The sequence below is a fragment of the Cariama cristata genome, unplaced genomic scaffold, assembly GCF_000690535.1.
Source record: "Cariama cristata isolate BGI_N322 unplaced genomic scaffold, ASM69053v1 scaffold17137, whole genome shotgun sequence".
Taxonomy (NCBI): Eukaryota; Metazoa; Chordata; class Aves; order Cariamiformes; family Cariamidae; genus Cariama; species Cariama cristata.
In genome coordinates, this window is record NW_009626245.1 from 279 (window position 1) to 18,828 (window position 18,550).

General features: G+C 40.0%; 2 protein-coding genes across 2 annotated transcripts in view; one reads left to right on the forward strand and one right to left on the reverse strand.

Annotated features, from left to right (window-relative positions):
• Positions 1-699: 699 nt before the first annotated feature.
• PSMD10 (proteasome (prosome, macropain) 26S subunit, non-ATPase, 10) lies at positions 700-2,685 on the forward strand (the record flags this gene model as incomplete). The annotated part of the gene is made up of 3 exons (XM_009703954.1): positions 700-846; positions 954-1,120; positions 2,149-2,685. Coding segments are annotated over 3 exons (468 nt in total), but the record flags the coding sequence as incomplete, so codon positions are not given.
• A 4,391-nt stretch (positions 2,686-7,076) lies between these two features.
• VSIG1 (V-set and immunoglobulin domain containing 1) overlaps positions 7,077-18,550 on the reverse strand; it is a 22,171-nt gene continuing 10,697 nt past the window's right edge. Inside the window, exons 3-7 of the mRNA XM_009703955.1 lie at positions 12,432-12,630; positions 10,642-10,797; positions 9,826-9,945; positions 8,639-8,759; positions 7,077-7,260 (exon numbers count right to left, since the gene is read on the reverse strand). Of these exons, the coding sequence (XP_009702257.1) occupies positions 7,077-7,260; positions 8,639-8,759; positions 9,826-9,945; positions 10,642-10,797; positions 12,432-12,630 (780 nt within the window). The remainder of the gene's footprint in view (positions 7,261-8,638; positions 8,760-9,825; positions 9,946-10,641; positions 10,798-12,431; positions 12,631-18,550) is intronic.

Below are 18,550 nucleotides of genomic sequence, written 5' to 3' on the forward strand. Positions count from 1 at the left end.
TGAGCCTCCCTTATTGTCAAGGAATTTTAGGAGAACTCTTTTTATGTGCAAAGTTGCAAAACCAGGGGTGTTTGGGTTGCTGTTGGAGGTTTTCGTGTTACCTTGATCTCAAAATGATCCTCTTAAACGTGTTGTGCCAAATCATGAGGTACCCTGAAGATTTCTCATTATTGGGGCAGGCATTACAGAGTAGGTGACAGGTTCAGTGATTTCACAGTTAGAGAGGAGATGGTCTGTTATTGTTCTAGAGGAAGGGTTGAAATAATTACATCCATTATGAAGCATCCCAAAGATCATCCTTAAAGAAGCAAATGTTGTCCCATCAGTTTAATTAGAGGATAGCATATAGAAAAGATTGCAGAAACTTTTGGACACTCTTTTCTGCCACTCTTATTCGTTCTTAAAAAAGCACTACTGTTAATTCTGCAGGGGCAAAGTGCCCTGCCAGATACCTTGCATAACAGAAGTGATTCCTGTCGTTTAACTGGCAGCTTTTGTCAGGTACTGAAAGCAGGCATGTGAGAGGACGTGAGCTGTGTCTCTCTGGTGATAATCAATAATGTTTAGCTTTACAGTTATAAGAATATGTGCAGTATGACTAATGGGTAGTCAAGTCTCTATTGGGGTTATGCTTTGTCATGTTTTTTTCCTGAAACTCCTGGTTTGAATAATGTGGTTTTTATCTTGCCTCTTCTGTAGGCTGGTTGGACTCCCTTACATATTGCCGCTTCAGCAGGCCGTGATGAAATTGTGAAAGCCCTCATTGCCAAGGGTGCTCATGTAAATGCTGTCAATCAGAACGGCTGTACGCCCCTGCATTATGCAGCCTCCAAAAATAAGCAAGAGGTATGTTTGCCTATGCTACTGGAGGTGGTGTTGCTCTTGGAAGAAGTATTAAGTAATATTAACTTTACATCTTCCTCCCTCCCTCCTTTCTCATTCTACATATTCAGATTGCAATCATGCTTTTAGAGAACGGAGCTGATCCGGATGCAACAGATCATTTTGAATCCACCCCATTACACAGAGCAGCAGCCAAAGGAAACCTAAAAATGGTACAGATCCTTCTGCAGCACAATGCGTCTGTTAATATACAGGACTCTGAAGGGAATACTCCTCTGTAAGTAATTTTTTAGTTTTATTTTGCTTAATATAGCATAATCTCTATGAAATGAAACTCCATTACTTCAATTTCTTTTTTTGATTTCTTATTGCCCTAAAATACTCCCTTGCTTCACTCCCCCGTGTAATTAAAAAGGATTTGAGAAAATCACACTTAGTATTTTGCCTAAGTGTGTCTGTACATACACACTTTAATTTATGTTACTGCATCTACTTAAAAAGTGTAGAACACCTTTTGTAATAGTTGGGAATACGTTCAGTTGCCACTAGAGGGTAGAAAGCGCGCTAATGCATCGAAGTCGGAGGAAACTGGTCTTGCAGGGTGGCCTACTCTATCCTGCCGAGCAAGAGCTAATTTTGGAAGCTTTTCTTCACCTCTCTAGGGAAAATAAGTTGCAGTTTAAGTACAATCAGTGCAGTGTTTGATGTTACCATAGAGGTCAGTTTGAATCTGTAAGAGTAAAACCTTAGCCGCTTTGAAGTTGGTGGCAGAACTCTGCCTTGTCTACAGTGGAATCAAGATTTTGCCATGAATAAGATCAACCAGTATGTTTTGGCTATACATTAAAACTCAGTGTTGTCCTGGAACACACACCTATTTATTCTCAAGGTACTATGGAAGAAAGTGTTTGCTGAGTTTGCAGTAAATCTTTACTTCAGTTTATTTTTAAGCATCGTACAATTCAGTTTATCGCTTTCTATTCAAATAGAGGTTACCATTTTCCAGTTTCACTGTGGATTATGTGCTCCTTAGCTTTGGTGACTGCAGAGCCAAATCCTAATCATCTCAAGAAGTGTGTTATGAGGACAGTTGCAGGAGGAACATTCTTGAGTTGCTTAATGACAACAGAGTGACTGAACAGCAAGCCGTGGAATCCGTGTAGGTAGCTGGTTGCTTGTGGTTTTGTTGTTCTAGGATGTGTCTCCCCCCAGCATTCATGCTGTCGTTTTGACAAGGCATAATTATTGCTCTTTATAAGCTTGGATTGTTTAATGGTGGCTGTGGGTTTCTTGTTCTTGTTACAGTCATTTAGCCTGTGATGAAGAGAGAGTGGAGGAGGCAAAGCTGCTGGTGTCTCATGGTGCAAGTATTCACATTGAGAATAAAGAAGAACTGACCCCACTGAAAGTGGCAAAGGGTGGCCTGGGAGCCATACTTAAAAGAATGGTGGAAGGCTAGTGGGGACTTCTGACTTGAGTCTCTTTCCTCTTGCACTTGTATTTAAGACTGCAAACTTCATATTTTGATAGTTCAACTAGGATGTCATGTACGGGCATCGGTGTGGTAATAAAATGTGTATCTCGAGCTTTCCTTCAAGTACAGTGCCAAAACAACTGTTTGTACTTCCTGTTAATTAAACAGTTCACTGATTTTAAAGTATTTTTCAATATCTTGCACTTTTCTTTCAGTTTACAGTATGATCTGTATAAATGCGATCATTCCTTCTATTTCGGAACCTAGTTTAGGAGTATTTCTTTCAAGCAACAGGACCAAAAATGCTTTAACCATTTAAAGTCAATTTTATTTTGGAAGCTTGTTTTACAGTCTTTGCTTTTTCCCTTAGCCTTTGTGATTTGTGTGTGATTTTTTTGGGGTTTTTTTTGTGGGTACTGATTCTCTTCCTTCAGCTCATTCTAAACTACACCTCTCCCTTTGTAGAATGCAGTTTGCTCAGTTACTTAGATAATTGTATCCATTTTTACTCTTCTTAGTCTATTCAAGTGAGTTCTGAGTGTTTAAAGCTTTTCAGTTGTTATCTGTTGTTATCAGGCTTCTTTGAATCTTTAAATATATGTATTTGATGAAGTGCACTGGACTGCTTGCAGAATGCAGGCGCTGTTTCAGGGTTACCTCTGCAAATACGCTATTGCATAATAGATGGCTCTGGATACTTTTCTGGGATGTACTTCGAATCTAATTTTATTTCCTCTTGCTCCTTCTGTAGATTTCTTTTTCTGTTCTCTTTGAGTCCCATTATGTAGCTCTGATGCTTGCAGTTTACCATCTTATTTTATAACAGAAATCTGGTTTAATCTTTATTTACTCATAGCAAATGCTGGTATTTAGTTATTAGAAGGCAGAGCTAATGAGACTGAGCCTGAAAAGTGACCTTCTGATGTTGGTAAGATCACTTTTGACACTAGTGGGATAGATTTCCCCTTTCTGAACCAGCAATGCTGATGAAATTCTGTGAAATAAAGAACTTTCCTAAACAGCAGTCTTTGGTGTTACAAAACTTTATTAAACTTACATGTAACAAAACTAATATTTTCTAAATAGCTTGTACACTTGGGATGTGAGCAACAAGTCAGATGAAACCCTGCCATCCATTACACAGTACGGAAATAGAACATGTTTGTTCTTCAGCTGCAAGGAAAGGTTGAAATGGAAGATGGCAGTTTCTACAGTTTGACTTGTAAGGATTAAGGTAATGCAATTTATTTTGATAAGCAAGACAGAAACTTACAGCCAAACAAATATCTTCACCAAGTACTCTAAGTCTATCCTAGAAAGAAAAATGCAGGTTAAATTTCACTGGGGATACCTTTTGAGAGCAGGAGGGATAACTTGCCTGTACAGTAAGCTCTGGCCATGCAGACTTTGCTTGAAGGAAGAACCTGACTGAGTAAATGTTTCTTATATATTGTGCAGGCACTGCTGAAAACCTGAGAAAGGCTGAAGTTAGAATTCTGTGTTCATCCTTCATCTTTGTATAGCAGATTCTGTGCGCATCCTTGATCTTTGTGTAGCAAAAAACCCCTGCCACAGCTCTGTAGCTTTGTAAATCCACTTCCCTAGGAGATGATGGCTTGAATCTTGGCTTAATATCTGGTTTCCATATTAATGATCCCCATTCCCTCAGGAGGAGATAAATGGGCCATGCAGCAGAGACTGTCGGAACATCTGAGGCAAATTCTGAAAAGTGTTTCTGCATCCTGCATAGCTCTGCAGGGTTTTTGAGCTACACGCCATGGATCAATACCTAGTTTGGCTTGTGCTTTGCCAAGAGCGTCAGTGGAAAGCTAGGAACAGCGCCCCGTGCTTTTTAATAAACTATTTTACGTGAGAAAAACTTCATAATAAGAACAAACATCTGCCAGAAGGCTTACAAAAATATCTCAATATGTTAAGAAACTCCAAATGTTATTTTCCTTACCTTCCTCCTCATGCCCAGCGATCTGTTTTGCTTTTTATTTTTGCTTTTGGGTTAGTTTTTCTTTTCAACACTATCTATTACATACTGGTGACTAGAAGTATGAGGGGAATTATAAGTCTAGAACTTCTGTTCAGTTGTTCTTTCTTTATATAAAAACATTAAGGTAACTTGAGCCATTTCTACTTTTTTAGCAAATGTAAGACCTGTGGTGTTCTAGGAAGATTGCTTGAGCTATAGAAGGCAATTCCAACTTCACCAGCATAAGCTCCTATCTTACTGTAGCAAGTTATATAAGGAATACATGCAGAGAGATTTGTGGAGGTGAGATTAAGGAAAGATTAAAAAATTATGATAATGACCACATAATATATTCCCCCCTTCAATCACGGTAGTGCTGTTGCAGAGATGTGAAGGTTGGAAAGCTGTTGTAGTAAGAAAAACGTAACTAAGACGTATATACAGGCGATTACTTTAGAACTAATACAGCTACAGCAGTGTTGTGAAGAGAGTTGTTTATATTTTCCCATGAAGGAAGAATGCCTAGCAATGTCAGAGAAGAAATTATTTAAAATTAATGCCACTGTCAGCCAAGTCATGGGCTCTCTTGGACCAATAATTGATTTGAATTATCTCATTAGGAAACACCTTTGGTGGGAAATGGCACCCAAAGAGGAGTTAGTAGTACTTACTGTTCTCTTGCTGTTACTGAGCATGCTTAATGTTATAGTTTTGCATGCTTACACAACTTTGGATGTGAATATCAGAAATTTTCAGTAAGCTTCTAAACCTAGATTGAAGGGTGTGAGTTTGCAGATTTTGCTTAGCACAATTGCCACGAGAGTCAGTAAAAGAGATGCCTGATTAAGAAGAGACTTTGTACAGGTCATGACTTAAGGCTTACCCTCGATATTTTAGGGAGAGAGGAGTGTGAGGATCCACTGGTAGAATATGGCAGTGTCGGTATTAGTAAGAGTTTGACCCTCACAGTCCAGCACAAGCAGTTTTTAGCTAAAATAATATTATAAGAACACTGTAAATGCTCTTTAACTCTAGAATGAGGCTAAACACTAGGACACATGTATCAAAGACAAATATTTGAAAGCCAGAAAACTGCGTAGAAAGGGCAATGGATACGGTTACGCTTAATGATCCAAATAGAATCTTAATTAGGAGCTCATGCCTTACTTGTTTAAATATTGCCCTTTTTTTTTTTTTTGTGATCACTTTCTTGATAAACTTACTTACAGCTGTAGGAACTGAATCTGAAAATTTTATCACAGATGTATCTTTTTATCTATTTAAAGATGACTGTTACATATAACCAATGTTTAGAGGCCGGGAACAGTCATCAAAGGATTTATGAACATTAGTTCCTATAAGAGACTTAAGTGTCAAAAAGTTCCAGATCCCTGACCCAGATACATTTTTCTGCAGTGCACGAGACTGAAACCAGCGTCTCCTTGTGTCAGTGAACATCTGCCCCATGTAGCTCAGAAGGGAGCTGCCGAGGCTGGCTGGCTGTATTCGCCTGAACCCCGTGGTCCTCGAGCTCTTCTGAAAGTAGGTGTCTTTGCCCTTTCAAAGAACCGAGTTTGCTTAACCTTAGAACCAAGGCCCAGACAGAAGAGGTGTCTAGCAATCAGAGTGTATGTGCTTCAATTCCCTTTTCTCCTTCCAAAAGAGTGCTCCTTACTCAGCTGTTGGCTATTGATGTGCATGCACTACTTACAGTTCCTCTTGATGCTTTCACCTACAGAAAATAGTCAAAGTTACAGGGCGATAAACAGACCAGAAGAAAAGTAGCATGAGTTTATTGCTTAGTGGGTAGGGCAGTTGCCTGGAAATAGATTTAAATCATCCCAGGTGGAGGAAGCAATCAAAACTAGTGTGTTGTGTAGTAGGCAGTATGCACTTGTAAGTTTTGAAAGCAGCTGTATCTGGATGTCATAAGGAATCTGATGCTCTGTGTGCCTATTGTAACAAGCCTTGCAAGGGATTTACATTTCCAGCTCCTGTCATCTGGAAACCAGTCAATCAATGTCTGAACTGGGTACCTGAATGCTAGTTCCATTAAACTGAAAACCAGAACTGCTGAAACACACAACTCTCAAATGCTGCTGCTTTGGGAACTTTAAAGCCAAGAAGGTCGCTGTTAACAAAATGTATTCCCCATCAGGGAGCAACAGGGTAAAAGTTCCCAGGATCTTTTTTTTTAGTTTTAAGTGGCATTCAGACGCACTAGATTTCTTTGGTCCAGGTCTTGACATCTCTTTCTGCACTCTGATGACATTGATGAAACTTTTTTTTTACTTCTGACGTGCAAAATCAGATCATTTAAACACCGCAATGGTTTGGCCATGATGATGGCTCTTGGTGCACAGGAAACATGAGGTTGGCCAACATTTTTCTGGTGTTTCTGGAGAAGACTGCTGTGGTTCAGAACTGTATGGACACATGCAGCATTACTGATAGTTGACTGGAAAGCTCTTACTTTGTTAAATGCTTCAGCCCATTTCCTAATTAGTTTTGCAAAACAGGTTGGATAAATGTGGGTGATAGTCTTTTTATATTTATGTACAATTATAACTAGATAATAAATGAAATTTGGTTAACTTTAAAGGCCAAATCTTCTACTATTCACAAAATGCATGTGTAACAGACCCTTTTCAATCTCCAGCCCAGTGGTTCACAATACAAATGCCCATTTAAGTTTTAGTCATGCTTCTATGTTAATTCAATGACAACAATTTTTGTATAAAGGGGTCCAAAGCTGACAAGGAAAACTCTACTAAAACTCTAGGCGACTTCTTCTTTTTCCGCTTCTTGCCTCTCATCATTTTCAGGTGTTCCAGCGGCTGCTGTTTCATCAACACTAGGGTATTCATTTGTCGCATTGCTTGATGGAACTGTGGTCGCAGGAATGTTTTCTTCATTAGGTACCTGAACATACTCTGCATTGGATTGTTTCTGAGCCATTTCTCTGCAGGAAGACAGGATGAGGATTGTGATTTCGCATGTTGAAATCCCATCTACAGTCTTTCAAAGAATGAGGCTTTGTAGTTTTGTTGTGTAAACAGTAACCCCCATATTAATATAACTGTTCCAAGAGCATGTGAAAAGGCTACAACATCACTGCTGCTAAGACAGAAAGAGTGACAGTGTTAAATAGTAAGACTGATCTGCATCACTGGTTTAAGTGATCCTGTTAGAATAAAATTGGATTTTAGTATGTTTAAATGCTACACCACAAAGGCAGAATGGAAACTGAGTGCTGGCAAACAGTGTCTGAGGAGGGGTAGCAAAACACTGCTTGGTGTGAGCTTTCTGGGAAATTCCATGCAGATCTGGTGTCCCATTCAAGTGCATAAAAAACACAGTCCAGTCAGAAAAGAGCTATGAAAAGGCTGAAATCTAGAAAAATACTTTTAGTAACAGGTGTGAATGCCATTTATCTTATCAAGACAAACCAACTCCCGATATTTAAGGACTTTCATGTGTAAAAAATATGAGATGCCGGTGGATTAATTCAATGTAGTAAGATTTATTAGGATCCGAGCACAAAAGTAGATGTTAATGCTACATCAATTGAAAGCAGAAATCAGGTGCATGAGTGGCCGGCCACTGGTCTGGATTAGCAGAATTCCATATCAGGAAGTCTTAGACTTGTGCTACAGGGAAGTGTCCAGATGACATAATATTTTTTAAATACATTCTGTATAGCATATGAGATTGTCCCTATTCTGAAGATTGGACAGTTTAAGGGAAAAATGAGCAATCAAAGTGCAGAGGAAAAGACATTTCCAGAGCAGGATCAAAATGGACATTCTGAGCTCCATTCTGTTGCCTAAACCTTGTGTCTCCTGCCATTTGAGATGCCTTAGAGCATCCCAAGTGCATGTCCCCTGTAATTTCAAGTAGCACTGGACTGAGCCCTTTGTGTTTAAATCCAGTAACGTACAAGTCCCGTAAATTTCTAGGTAACCCTTAGCTGCTTTTTTTTTTTTTTTACTTCCTCCACCTGCCATTAACAGTCACCATTGACTTTTAAATACTAAAAACTAGTTTTCCAACTTTCCACTTTTAGTTTGTGTTGTTTAAAAAACATATACTATTTCAGATACTGCTAAGTGGTAGCTGCTTGTAAACATAGAGAAGAGGGTAATGGCAACTTCTGTTACAAAAGCAATAGCTTAAAAGTCACACAAAAGCAAATATTCTCACTCTGGAATTTTTCTCAAAACCTGTATTGTTTACCCTTCAAAAATGTTTAGAGTAATTCCACTTTATGTTAGTTCTAGATTATTAGCAGTGCTTTACAGAAATAATTGTCTTAACATGAAGCAAACTGAAACTCTTACTGCATCTCATTACTTGATGACTTCTTGTTCTTTGCCTTCTTGGTTAAGACCCAGACGATAATGCAAATGATAACAGCTGCCAGAATTGCTCCAATTAATGCTCCAGCAACAATACCACTGTCTGAATCTGGAAAGAAAAAAAGATTACTTGACTTTTTAAAAAGTATTATTGTAGCAAAATCCCATGGAAATTTAGTGGAGCAGCCTTTAGCAGAAAGAAGGCATTGGATTCAGAGAACTAAAAACCTGACTGACAGCTATATTTCCAGGAGGGAGGCCAAAGATTCTCTAGGAAAGAGAGAACTATGCTTTGATGACCTTCGCTGCCTCCTCTCTTGTTGGTTAGCCCCCTACCCCAGCAAACCCTGTGTTTATGCCTGGCTAACGGAAACATCAGGCTGCTAACACTGCCAATAGTTGAAAGCCTTTGCTCTTCCCTCCTTGCAAACTAATTCTGAAATGCAGGTTGCCTTTATCTCTGTCTTTCACCTGAGATGTAAAATGTGTGCTTTAGTCATTTGCAAGCCCCCAAAACCTTCTATTTCTACTTTAGTACAGCTTCTAGCTCTGTCCTGCGATTTTCATTTTATGGACCACTGAGTAATTGAGTGACCATTTCGGGGACCTCTCTCATGGCTGGTTGTACAACATAGGCTTGGCTCTTGTTAAATGTTACTGGTTATGTGAAAAATCTGCATGCAGATGTGGTTGACCACTGGTTGAGAACAGTGAGGGTAAGGTTGATCACTGCTTGAGGGCAGTCAGGATAAGGTATTTTTCCATGACTGCAGTATTTTTGGCTAGTGGTCACATCTACAGTGCCAGAGTCCTTGTACTACCACATTTCAGTGACGGTTGTAAATTCTGGGGCAGGGGGACCTCAGTGGGACTGTTGGCTGGAAGAAATTGCTCTAAACTCCATCTCTGTCGGTTTTCAGTAAAGGCTCTGCAGTCAGAGCCAGGTTCAGCTCCTGCTCCCAGTGGGAAATGAAGCTGGAAATGTTCAATCAGTTGTCTAGGTCAGTGTAAATTCTGGGCATGCCTGGATGAAAACTCCAGAGCTCTCCAAAGCCTATTCTGTTCTAACTTAAAAAAAAAATCTGTGCTTTAAAGTTGTTACAGCATTTCCCTGCAAGCTGTGCATGTCATATATCAAATATGTGATTACTTTCATGCATTAAACTTACGTTTGGCAGTTAGGTCAAGCTCACAGGTACTGTTTCCCAGGATGTTGCTGGCTATGCACCGGTAATACCCAGTTTCAAAGTTGGTGAGATTGCCAATGTAAAGAATGCCAGTCTTTGGATCTGTGACAAACAGAGAGCACATACAGGTTACTGTTTGTATACTGTAGAGGCAAGTGGTTTTCTTTAGTTGGTAATACTGAGAGCTATTAAGAGATTAGAAGCAGAGTTTTCCGATTATTCATTCATTTGTGGGTTTTTTAATATTCTTTAAATAAAAAACATTTACCTTCTTCGAAAATTACTACAGTGGATTCACCAGGAGTGTATTAGAACATGAGAAGTAGGCCCCTACTCTGCAAATTAGTCTGACCACCTGATGTTTTACCCATCTTGATACTATTGTTGTCAGTGTAACTTCACAAATGAAAATGTAGCAGGTACTGAAGATTTTTGGGATGGAGGTCTTAGCACCGGAATGACAAATTGACCGCACTTACTCTGAGTATAAGTTCACTCAAAATTCCGAGGGAAGGGAGATGTAAAGGCATAAACATTTCTCCCATTTTAACATTTTAAAGTAATGTCATGGACAAGACCTTAACATACTACACAATTTTAATTGAAATAAATAGAAAAAATGTCCTGTGTTTGTGACAGCTATCAGTCAATTTGAATAAGTAAAATACGATTTTGTGGCATTGACCATCAGAAGAGGAGGCTAAGTTTTAACTACCCTGTGTGATACAGTGTTTGAAATGACTGTTACTAAGGAATTCCAGATCTTGAACACGGTATGGTAGTCCTGTAGTTACGTACTGAGTTGTTCAGTCACAGGCTTGAGGGTGTTCTCCTCTACTTTGTACCAGCGGTAGGTAGGGTGAGGCAGTCCTTCTTCACATTTGCATAAGAGGTAAATTAGATGGCCTTTTTCAGGCGTTCCTTCTATTTTGCAGAAAGGTTGTGACGGTTTGACTGTAAAATACCAATGAGGAGAACAGACACACGTGAGTACGTACCCAGGGCTGTAAGCAACCACCTCGAGTTGTGGTACTGTGCTGCTGTAAGTGAAGAATTGAACCCCGTTTACAGATTTCCATCCGAGAGCAGAGTCTTGTTCCTGGATCTGACCAAAGGCTCTCCCATAAAGATTTGAGTAATATTAAATATACGTATATAGCCTAGGATACATTTTTATTATCTTTTCTGCCATTTGCATACTAAATATTATTACGGAGGTGTTGAGATGAAGACCCATTATAATCACTATTCGTCATACATCAGTCTGCCACATAGCAGCATCATTTTCTTTAGGGACACAGCAGGAGCTTTTCCACATAAAGGGAGAGGGTCAAGACCTGCTTCTTTAGTATATTGCACTTGTGGAGGAAATAAATTAACTACAGTTCTGTTAAAAAATATATCTGCTTTGATAGCATTTCCTCCCTTTGCACACAGGAGAAGATTCTGTCTTCACTTGTACCTATTATATTCTGCTTGCTACCTATAGATATGGGGTTGTGGTTCTTTCGAGTATTGTCAGTGGAACTATACCAGCAATGAACACAGCCCAATTTTGTGTGCATAAATGAACAACCTTTCTTGATTTTCATGTGAAAAGTACAATCTCTTCGTCAACTGCTCCAAGATTACTATTTATTTGGGGAATTTTAGATTAAAATTAACAGTAGTACTTTGAAAATACGATTTTTCAGGGATTAAGTTTACATATGTCTTTTTCTTATCCCTGGCGGATAGGCAAATGATGTTGGAATGATGTTCTCATACGTCTTTGATTTGTCACTCTGACCAGGTATGAATTCTCAATATAAAAGCAATTATTAGATAGGGTTAGCACAAACTTTTATCTTATTAGGAAGTAAAATATCTCATTACACTGCTTTTCATCCTTTCTGTCCTGCCTGTTCGTGGTTGAACTATTGCTTTCTTCCACGCAAAATAGACTTTGTGCTACTTCTATCCAACGCATACTAAGTTCCTAGAGTTTCTGGAAATGGGGGCAAGCCAGAACCCTTGGACTGTACTGCTGCCCCTCCGTAGATTTATGCAAGTCACCACGACCAATATTAGATAAAATTTGTAAAATTTTGGTCTTTGCTGGGGCTGGATTATCCTAAAAGTAATGGCTTCAGAGAGAAGTTGTCACTCCCAGCTAAAAGGACTTCTTATTTTAGTCAAAGTTAGGATCGCTTTGTTTTCCAACATGAAAAATGTAGTGAAGTTGGGTAATTCCAGCTGCCTACTTACCTGCTTATATTAGGTAGCTTTTTGGGGAGCACAAAGCGAATCTGAAGGCCGCTGGTGGGAGAATGAGATTTTACTGGAGGCCAAGGAAGGGGAGCTGCGGAGTGGTACCAGGTCTCTGCTTGGGCTGGAAGGTAGAGGGCACCCCAGGCCCTGCCTGCCTCCACAGCCCTTGGGAAAAATCCCTGTGTCAGTGCCTCTGTGAGTCCTTTCTCTGCCTCATGGGCCTTGTTTATCGCAGTTCTGTTATTCCCTCTGGTCCTACGCATTTTGAGCCATGAATTCAGTGTTTCATAGTAAGGGAAGAAAACTACAATACAGCAATAGAGAGGAAAGGCGCTTACCCAGCACGCTGACAATCACTGATTTTTGACTCTCTCCAGCATCACTCTCTGGGCTGAAAACTTCACAGGTGTAGGAACCAGTGTCTGAGGGCTGCATGTTGGAGATTGTTATTGATGCATTCCCTGGACCTGTGGCAGCTGTTATCCTGTCCTTAAACTCTCCATAGGAGTAAGACTGGCCTCCTGAATAATAATAGATCTGTGATAAAGAATCCATTGTTAGTTTAATAACAAGAGATCTTCCTGCTGCTTTGTTTGATACTCATAATTGGAATACAGTTGATTTCTGATTAAGCCAAGCAATGTCACCCCCTTTCTTGCCCGCTCCCCGGAGAAAGCAGAGGTGAAAACATGGTACATTTGAATATATATTTCTAGTATTTCTTGAAAGACAAGCTTTTCAGAAATTGGATTTTTTAATTGTGTAAATGGACAGTAGCTAGTTCTTTGTGGATACTCCAGTCACAGACTGATGCATTTGCAAAAACAAAGGTGAGACCATTGACCCTCATATGACGATTCTGTGAAAAAATGCTGTCATGCACAATGAATAGTGGTACTAATTGAAGCACTGATGATTTGTGATATTATTAATAAACAGCTCAGTAGAAGCTTGTGACAAGAATGGAGCCATCCTTGCAAAAAGTGGATGGCTGCAGAGCTTTCCAAATGCAGAAACTAGCAAAGAGAGAACTGAAATGAATCCAGAAGACCGAGCTCTAAGCAACAAGGCACCTGATCTATTGGCAGTAAGTTTGGAAGCAAGAAAAATGCAGTACAAGAACACCAGCAGAATCATCACACATGCAATTAGAGCAACCATACTGTTCTCCTTGTTTGTATAATCAGAGACAGTGTTATGGACTATCTTAGTCTTTTGAGTTTATATCATAGGTGAAAGTCAAGAATACCTGTTGGCCTCAGTGCTTGGAGGGGCACCTATTTGGGATCAAGAAGTTCCCCTTTTACTAAAGAGTAAAAAAAAGTTTTGCAGCATTATAGAGATAGTAAGGATAAATGTCTCTAAGGAATGCAACATTTCCTCCCAAATAAAAATTTGCTGTTTAATGTTGACTGACTTCAGTAGCATCAATTGTGCTTAACAGCACTGTGGGAGTAGAATTGGCCTCATAAGCTTGTAAGCCCAAACCTGTTATCTGTTGACTGAAAGGAGAGGTAGAATTGTGTTCGTGGTGAGCCTGGTTGGTAGTCTGAGGCTTGGGCCTTGAGTCTGTTTAAGAACTGCAGCATCTCATCTGCGCTGGGGTAAATATAATTCTCAAGGAGTATACGCACTCTGTCCAGTCTAGCTCTGCTGTGAAACCAAGATCTGAAAGAACAAAGCTAATGTGGAAAACTATGGAATGATAATTATTTTTCTCAGACGTTAATCATGGTGTTGTGTAAAAGTGATAGTATTTGGGATAGGCAGTATGTTCCCCAGTCTCTACATGCACTAACTCCATTGTCTAGTCAAAGTGAACAGTTTCAGCATACTCAGTCATTTTTTTAAACCATACAGAATTACAGGTTGGGACCCAAATAGATCTAACATCATTCCTACTGACAGTATTCCAGAATCAGCAGTGTAAATGTATTTATTGACGTTGGACTAACAGCATGTTTTTTAATGGGAATAGCTGGAAAATGCTTGTAGGAAAAAGCTTCACAGACTCCTGTGAAATGCCATTCACACTTGACTAGTATCAAAATTTCCTTTCAGTCAAAGTTCCCTCCATTAGGGACGCTGCAGATCCCCAGGCAAGACGTATAAATTGCTTTACTTTGCAGAAGAACCGATTGCATTTTGAATTAAGAATATTTATTCTTAATTCTGTTTATCTACCTTGATATGCTGTTGACTGAAGTCTTTAAGCAATGTTATCAGAAAGCCTTTATTAGCTTAAGGCAAGCTACACCCCAAAACTGCCAGAGCACAGCAGGTTTATGCAATGATAAGGCTTTGAGATGAAGGTCAGAACCCAGCCTGCACAGCACCAGCAGCTCCGGTACTGCAGCTTGGCCCCGTCTCAAGTGCAGTTTTGCCTGCTTTCCCAGTCAGTCTTTTCTTTCCCTGCCCCAGGATTACAAACACCACGTACAATTGATGCAGGGCTCTGAATACCAAAGCTACGCTACTGCATTGCCAACATGTGGAAAACTGGTGTTGCAGTGAGGAAGCGTAAGAGGTCCAGTGTTAGCACAGTGGCAGACCAGGTTAGAAAGCCTGAAAAAATGCTGAACAGCCGGATACACTCCAATTTCCATCGTTTGCATGCAATACCATCGTTTTTAAAACTGATTTTGTGCTTTGCAAATGTCTAGAGATGCACCTGTATTGGAAAAGTAGACTCTGGATGCACACCCTTGTATTCCCCAAGGAAGGAGAGTATTCAAAAGAGGGTATTTGGTTTAAATAAATCGCTCATCAAAAAGCCTGATCTACCTGTAATTACAAAAACTCCTTGGCTGCACTTGCCTCATTCTACTTTTATCCTGGTATGAGCAACAACAGCGTTACACGCTGCTCCTTGCAAGAGTCCAAAGTTACAAGAACTGTGACTTCTGACTTCAGGCTCCTCTTAAGCTGGCCTTCCCGTATGGATCTCAGCAGTGGTGGGCTGGATTTGCATCTCCTCTGGATCAATTGCATCTCTTTGCGTGGGAAAAAGGAAAGAGCTTCCGTCAGCTCTTCACACTAATGTGAAATTAAGTTATACAATGACTTAAATGAGGTCATGCATGACTTGCAGCAGCATGAGAGGAGATGCAGGCCCATTATATCCTACTAAAAGGCCTAATTGCTGAAAAAAGGGGGTAAATTCTACTTGGTCTACCTCAGAGTGATCTGAGGTAGCAGAAGCTGCCCACTGAGCGTTAGCTTAGCTATAGCACACGTTCCTGGGAAATAGGACTGGCACTACAGTGAGTCTTAAATGCAGTCAGGGCATGCCAGTAAACGTTGTAGAGGAGCAAGTGCTCCTCAGTATATTTGATCTGAAGTCAGGGTGAGTTACATATTTAAGCCCTCATACAATACACTGAAAAATGAATCCCCTGTGTTCTCTCTTCCTGTCTGAATGCATGCAGAAGAAATATTTTGGGTACACCATTAGATCTGAGGTGGATGTCAACACAGCAGAGGATATTTGTTCTCTTCATGGTTTTAAACCGAATCTTTTGGGGTTGTTTTTTTTTCCAACTATAAACATAAAGGCAGTGGAACGTCTTAAGGAAATGCACTCGGTTCCTCTGCAGGGTCCTACCTGGTCTCTCTTCTTCTGCTCCTGTATAATGCTTATCTCACTAGCTCTGGAGTTTATTGCCTGAAGGAAGGTGGTAAACAGCAAAAAGGCTGAGTAATGTTGTGATTAATTACTGAGTGTCTATCTTGTCCCAGAGGTATGATTGGATTGTGTACTCAGGAAATTTCATTTAAGAGGAACATGTTTCAGTTAATTGGCTGTGAATTCATAGCTATTTTAAACAATACACTCAAAATGGGTATTTTAAACCCTTGTTCAAAATGTTTTTATGCTGTCCTTGAAAAGCTCATGTTTGTGGCTTTCAAAAAGCTGAAATTAAAATCTGCAAAATAGCTTCTGTTTCAAAAGTAAAAAACTTGTTTTCTGTTGAAGATACAGAAGACTTTATGTTTGGGCAACTGACAGCTAATGATCCCTCCTACAGACATACATCTCATTGACGTTTCTTTCCATTTTACCTAAAATGTCCCTAAAGTGTCTGTATGGGAAAACTGTAAATTTAGTCAATGGTAGACTTTTCCTGGAAGCCTTTTTAATTTGATGTGATAAATGTATTTAAAGTGCAACATCTTGAATGTAAAAAAAATGAAAGAAATCTGCTGTGCTTGTCTTGAAAAAATAAGCTTTTATGTCCTCAAGTGAATCATGAGCAGCACTAGTGAAGTCGATGATTTACCGGTGTAGAAACAATATTGAGGATGCAGTAATGGTCACTGCTTCTCCTTACCAGCTAGTTTGCTCATGCAAGATTTTATATAATGGTGCCTCTTCACATTTCATGGGAGCAGCTGCCTGGGATGACTAATCGAACAACTGACAGAAAAAAAGAGCAGAGATTATCACTCCTAAAAATGTTGCCCCTAATAATTCCACAATCTGAAACACCAGTTTCTGCCAAACAACTAAGTTGCCCAGAAAAGGTCTCCCTGACGTTAGAAAGGATTGCAGTTTAGTTGGTTATTCAACCTGTGGGCCAGGCAGTGCCTAAAGCCACTAATGTCAGCAGCCATCCTTCTCGGCTTTCTAAGGCAGTTATATAGTTACTCTGCATTTCCACAGTCACGGTTTCTGCTGCAACCAAGAAAAGGATTTGGGCTTATAGACTTCCAAGGCAGTTGAGTCAATTATTTGTGTAGCTGTTTGGGGGAGCTGGGTTACAAACAGAACAGAGAATTGGGAATGATCATACTCGTTTGGAACAAAATCTTGGTAATCTCAATGCACTCCAGATGCTGGAGACAAGATTATCTGTATTCCCAGTTCTGAAGGATCTGGTACATGAAATCCCATGTCCTTCTCCTTTAGCCTGACTTGTAGGAAGGCTGCTCCTCTTCTAGTGTGATGATGAGGAAAGTATTCACCTGTAGAGGAAGCAGTTGGCAAAGCTGATGCTGAGTTGAGGATTTTCAAAGGATGCCAGATGTTCAGCAGAGAGTGAGGAACCCACCTACAGGTTTTCTTTATACAACTTCTATAGAAAGATCTTCTTCCTTAGGGTGTGGACAGGGTGTGTGAAAAAGCTGGCAGTAAATTAGAAGACACATGCCTCCATCTGCTTCCTTTCTTCTTGGGGCAGGACAAATACATACTAGAATTTGCATAAATATGTGTCTTTCAAATGTCTTTGGATGGACTTATTCATAATTTCCAGGTCAATATTCCTCCCACCCCCTATCTCCTGGGGTCATTGCATCACATTGCTGTACGTGCCTATTACACCTGGATATCAAAATTGTAAGATGGGATGTACTTGAAGATGTGTTACAAAATGTCCCGCTTAATCTCCCCAGTGGTCTTAATTTCCTGACTGGGGGGCAGTTTCAAGACATGACTTCCTTTCCAGTACCTGTCTTTCCTCCCCCGGCCCCTCCTCACTTTCCCCCACCAGCAGATGCAAAGCTATAGCACCCACTTCGATGATGTTTCTCTAGGCTGACGTGTTCAGCATCTGATTCAGTGTCTTTGCCTGGAGAGCTGTAAAGTTCAGGCGTTCAGATGGCCCTCTTGTTGGGTTGTTTTATCATTTTCTGTTTGACATTTTCTCAGGCTACTAGAAAAAGAACCGTTAAAGTCTCTTTCTCACCGATAAATGCAAAGGAGGATATTAACAACTTTACTGGTGTGAAGCTGTGATCTCTTTTTGAATTCTGAGTACAGACAGAATTTATAAAATAACAGGGGAAAAAAATATTCATCACTCCCTTAAGCATCTTAGCATCTAATTAGAGAACAAATGCCACACACTCAAAGTGTTAATTAAAGCCCAAGGCTCAGATTCTGAATTCCACCAGATAAGAAAGCAAATACTCACACATGCATTGGTTTCTTTGACGTGTGTCATGTGACTGAGTCTGGCCCCAAATGCCTTTTTTCATCCACAGCTGCTTTTCACACATTTTTGTCAAAACTCTGATCTGCCAGACTATAGTAGGGATATTATGTCCTGCATTACTGGGATTTTTGCATGGGTAATTGAGGATGTTAATAATGACTAGAAGTGTCTTGTCACAATTGCGCATTGGTAGAAGAAGAAAGTGATGGAGTCAGAAGCCTTTAGAGGATTAATCATTCAGCAGCTTTAACTGTTGCAAAATACTTTTGAGGAGCAGCTCTTTCATGTTCTCACAGTATCATTCTTGTGGCTGAACTATTAGTGAATAATGTCTACAGTGCATCAAGCACAAACATGTTTTCTCAGTGCATTTGGAGTAACTGCTCTTCAGCAGTTATTATTAGACCTCAATTTAGACTGGGTTGTACCCGGTACTTCGTGAGAGTGAGACAGGAATCCCACTGCAGTCAAAGAGAGTTTGGAATGGATTACGGCTGTTGAGCTGACAGCTGAGAGGAAGC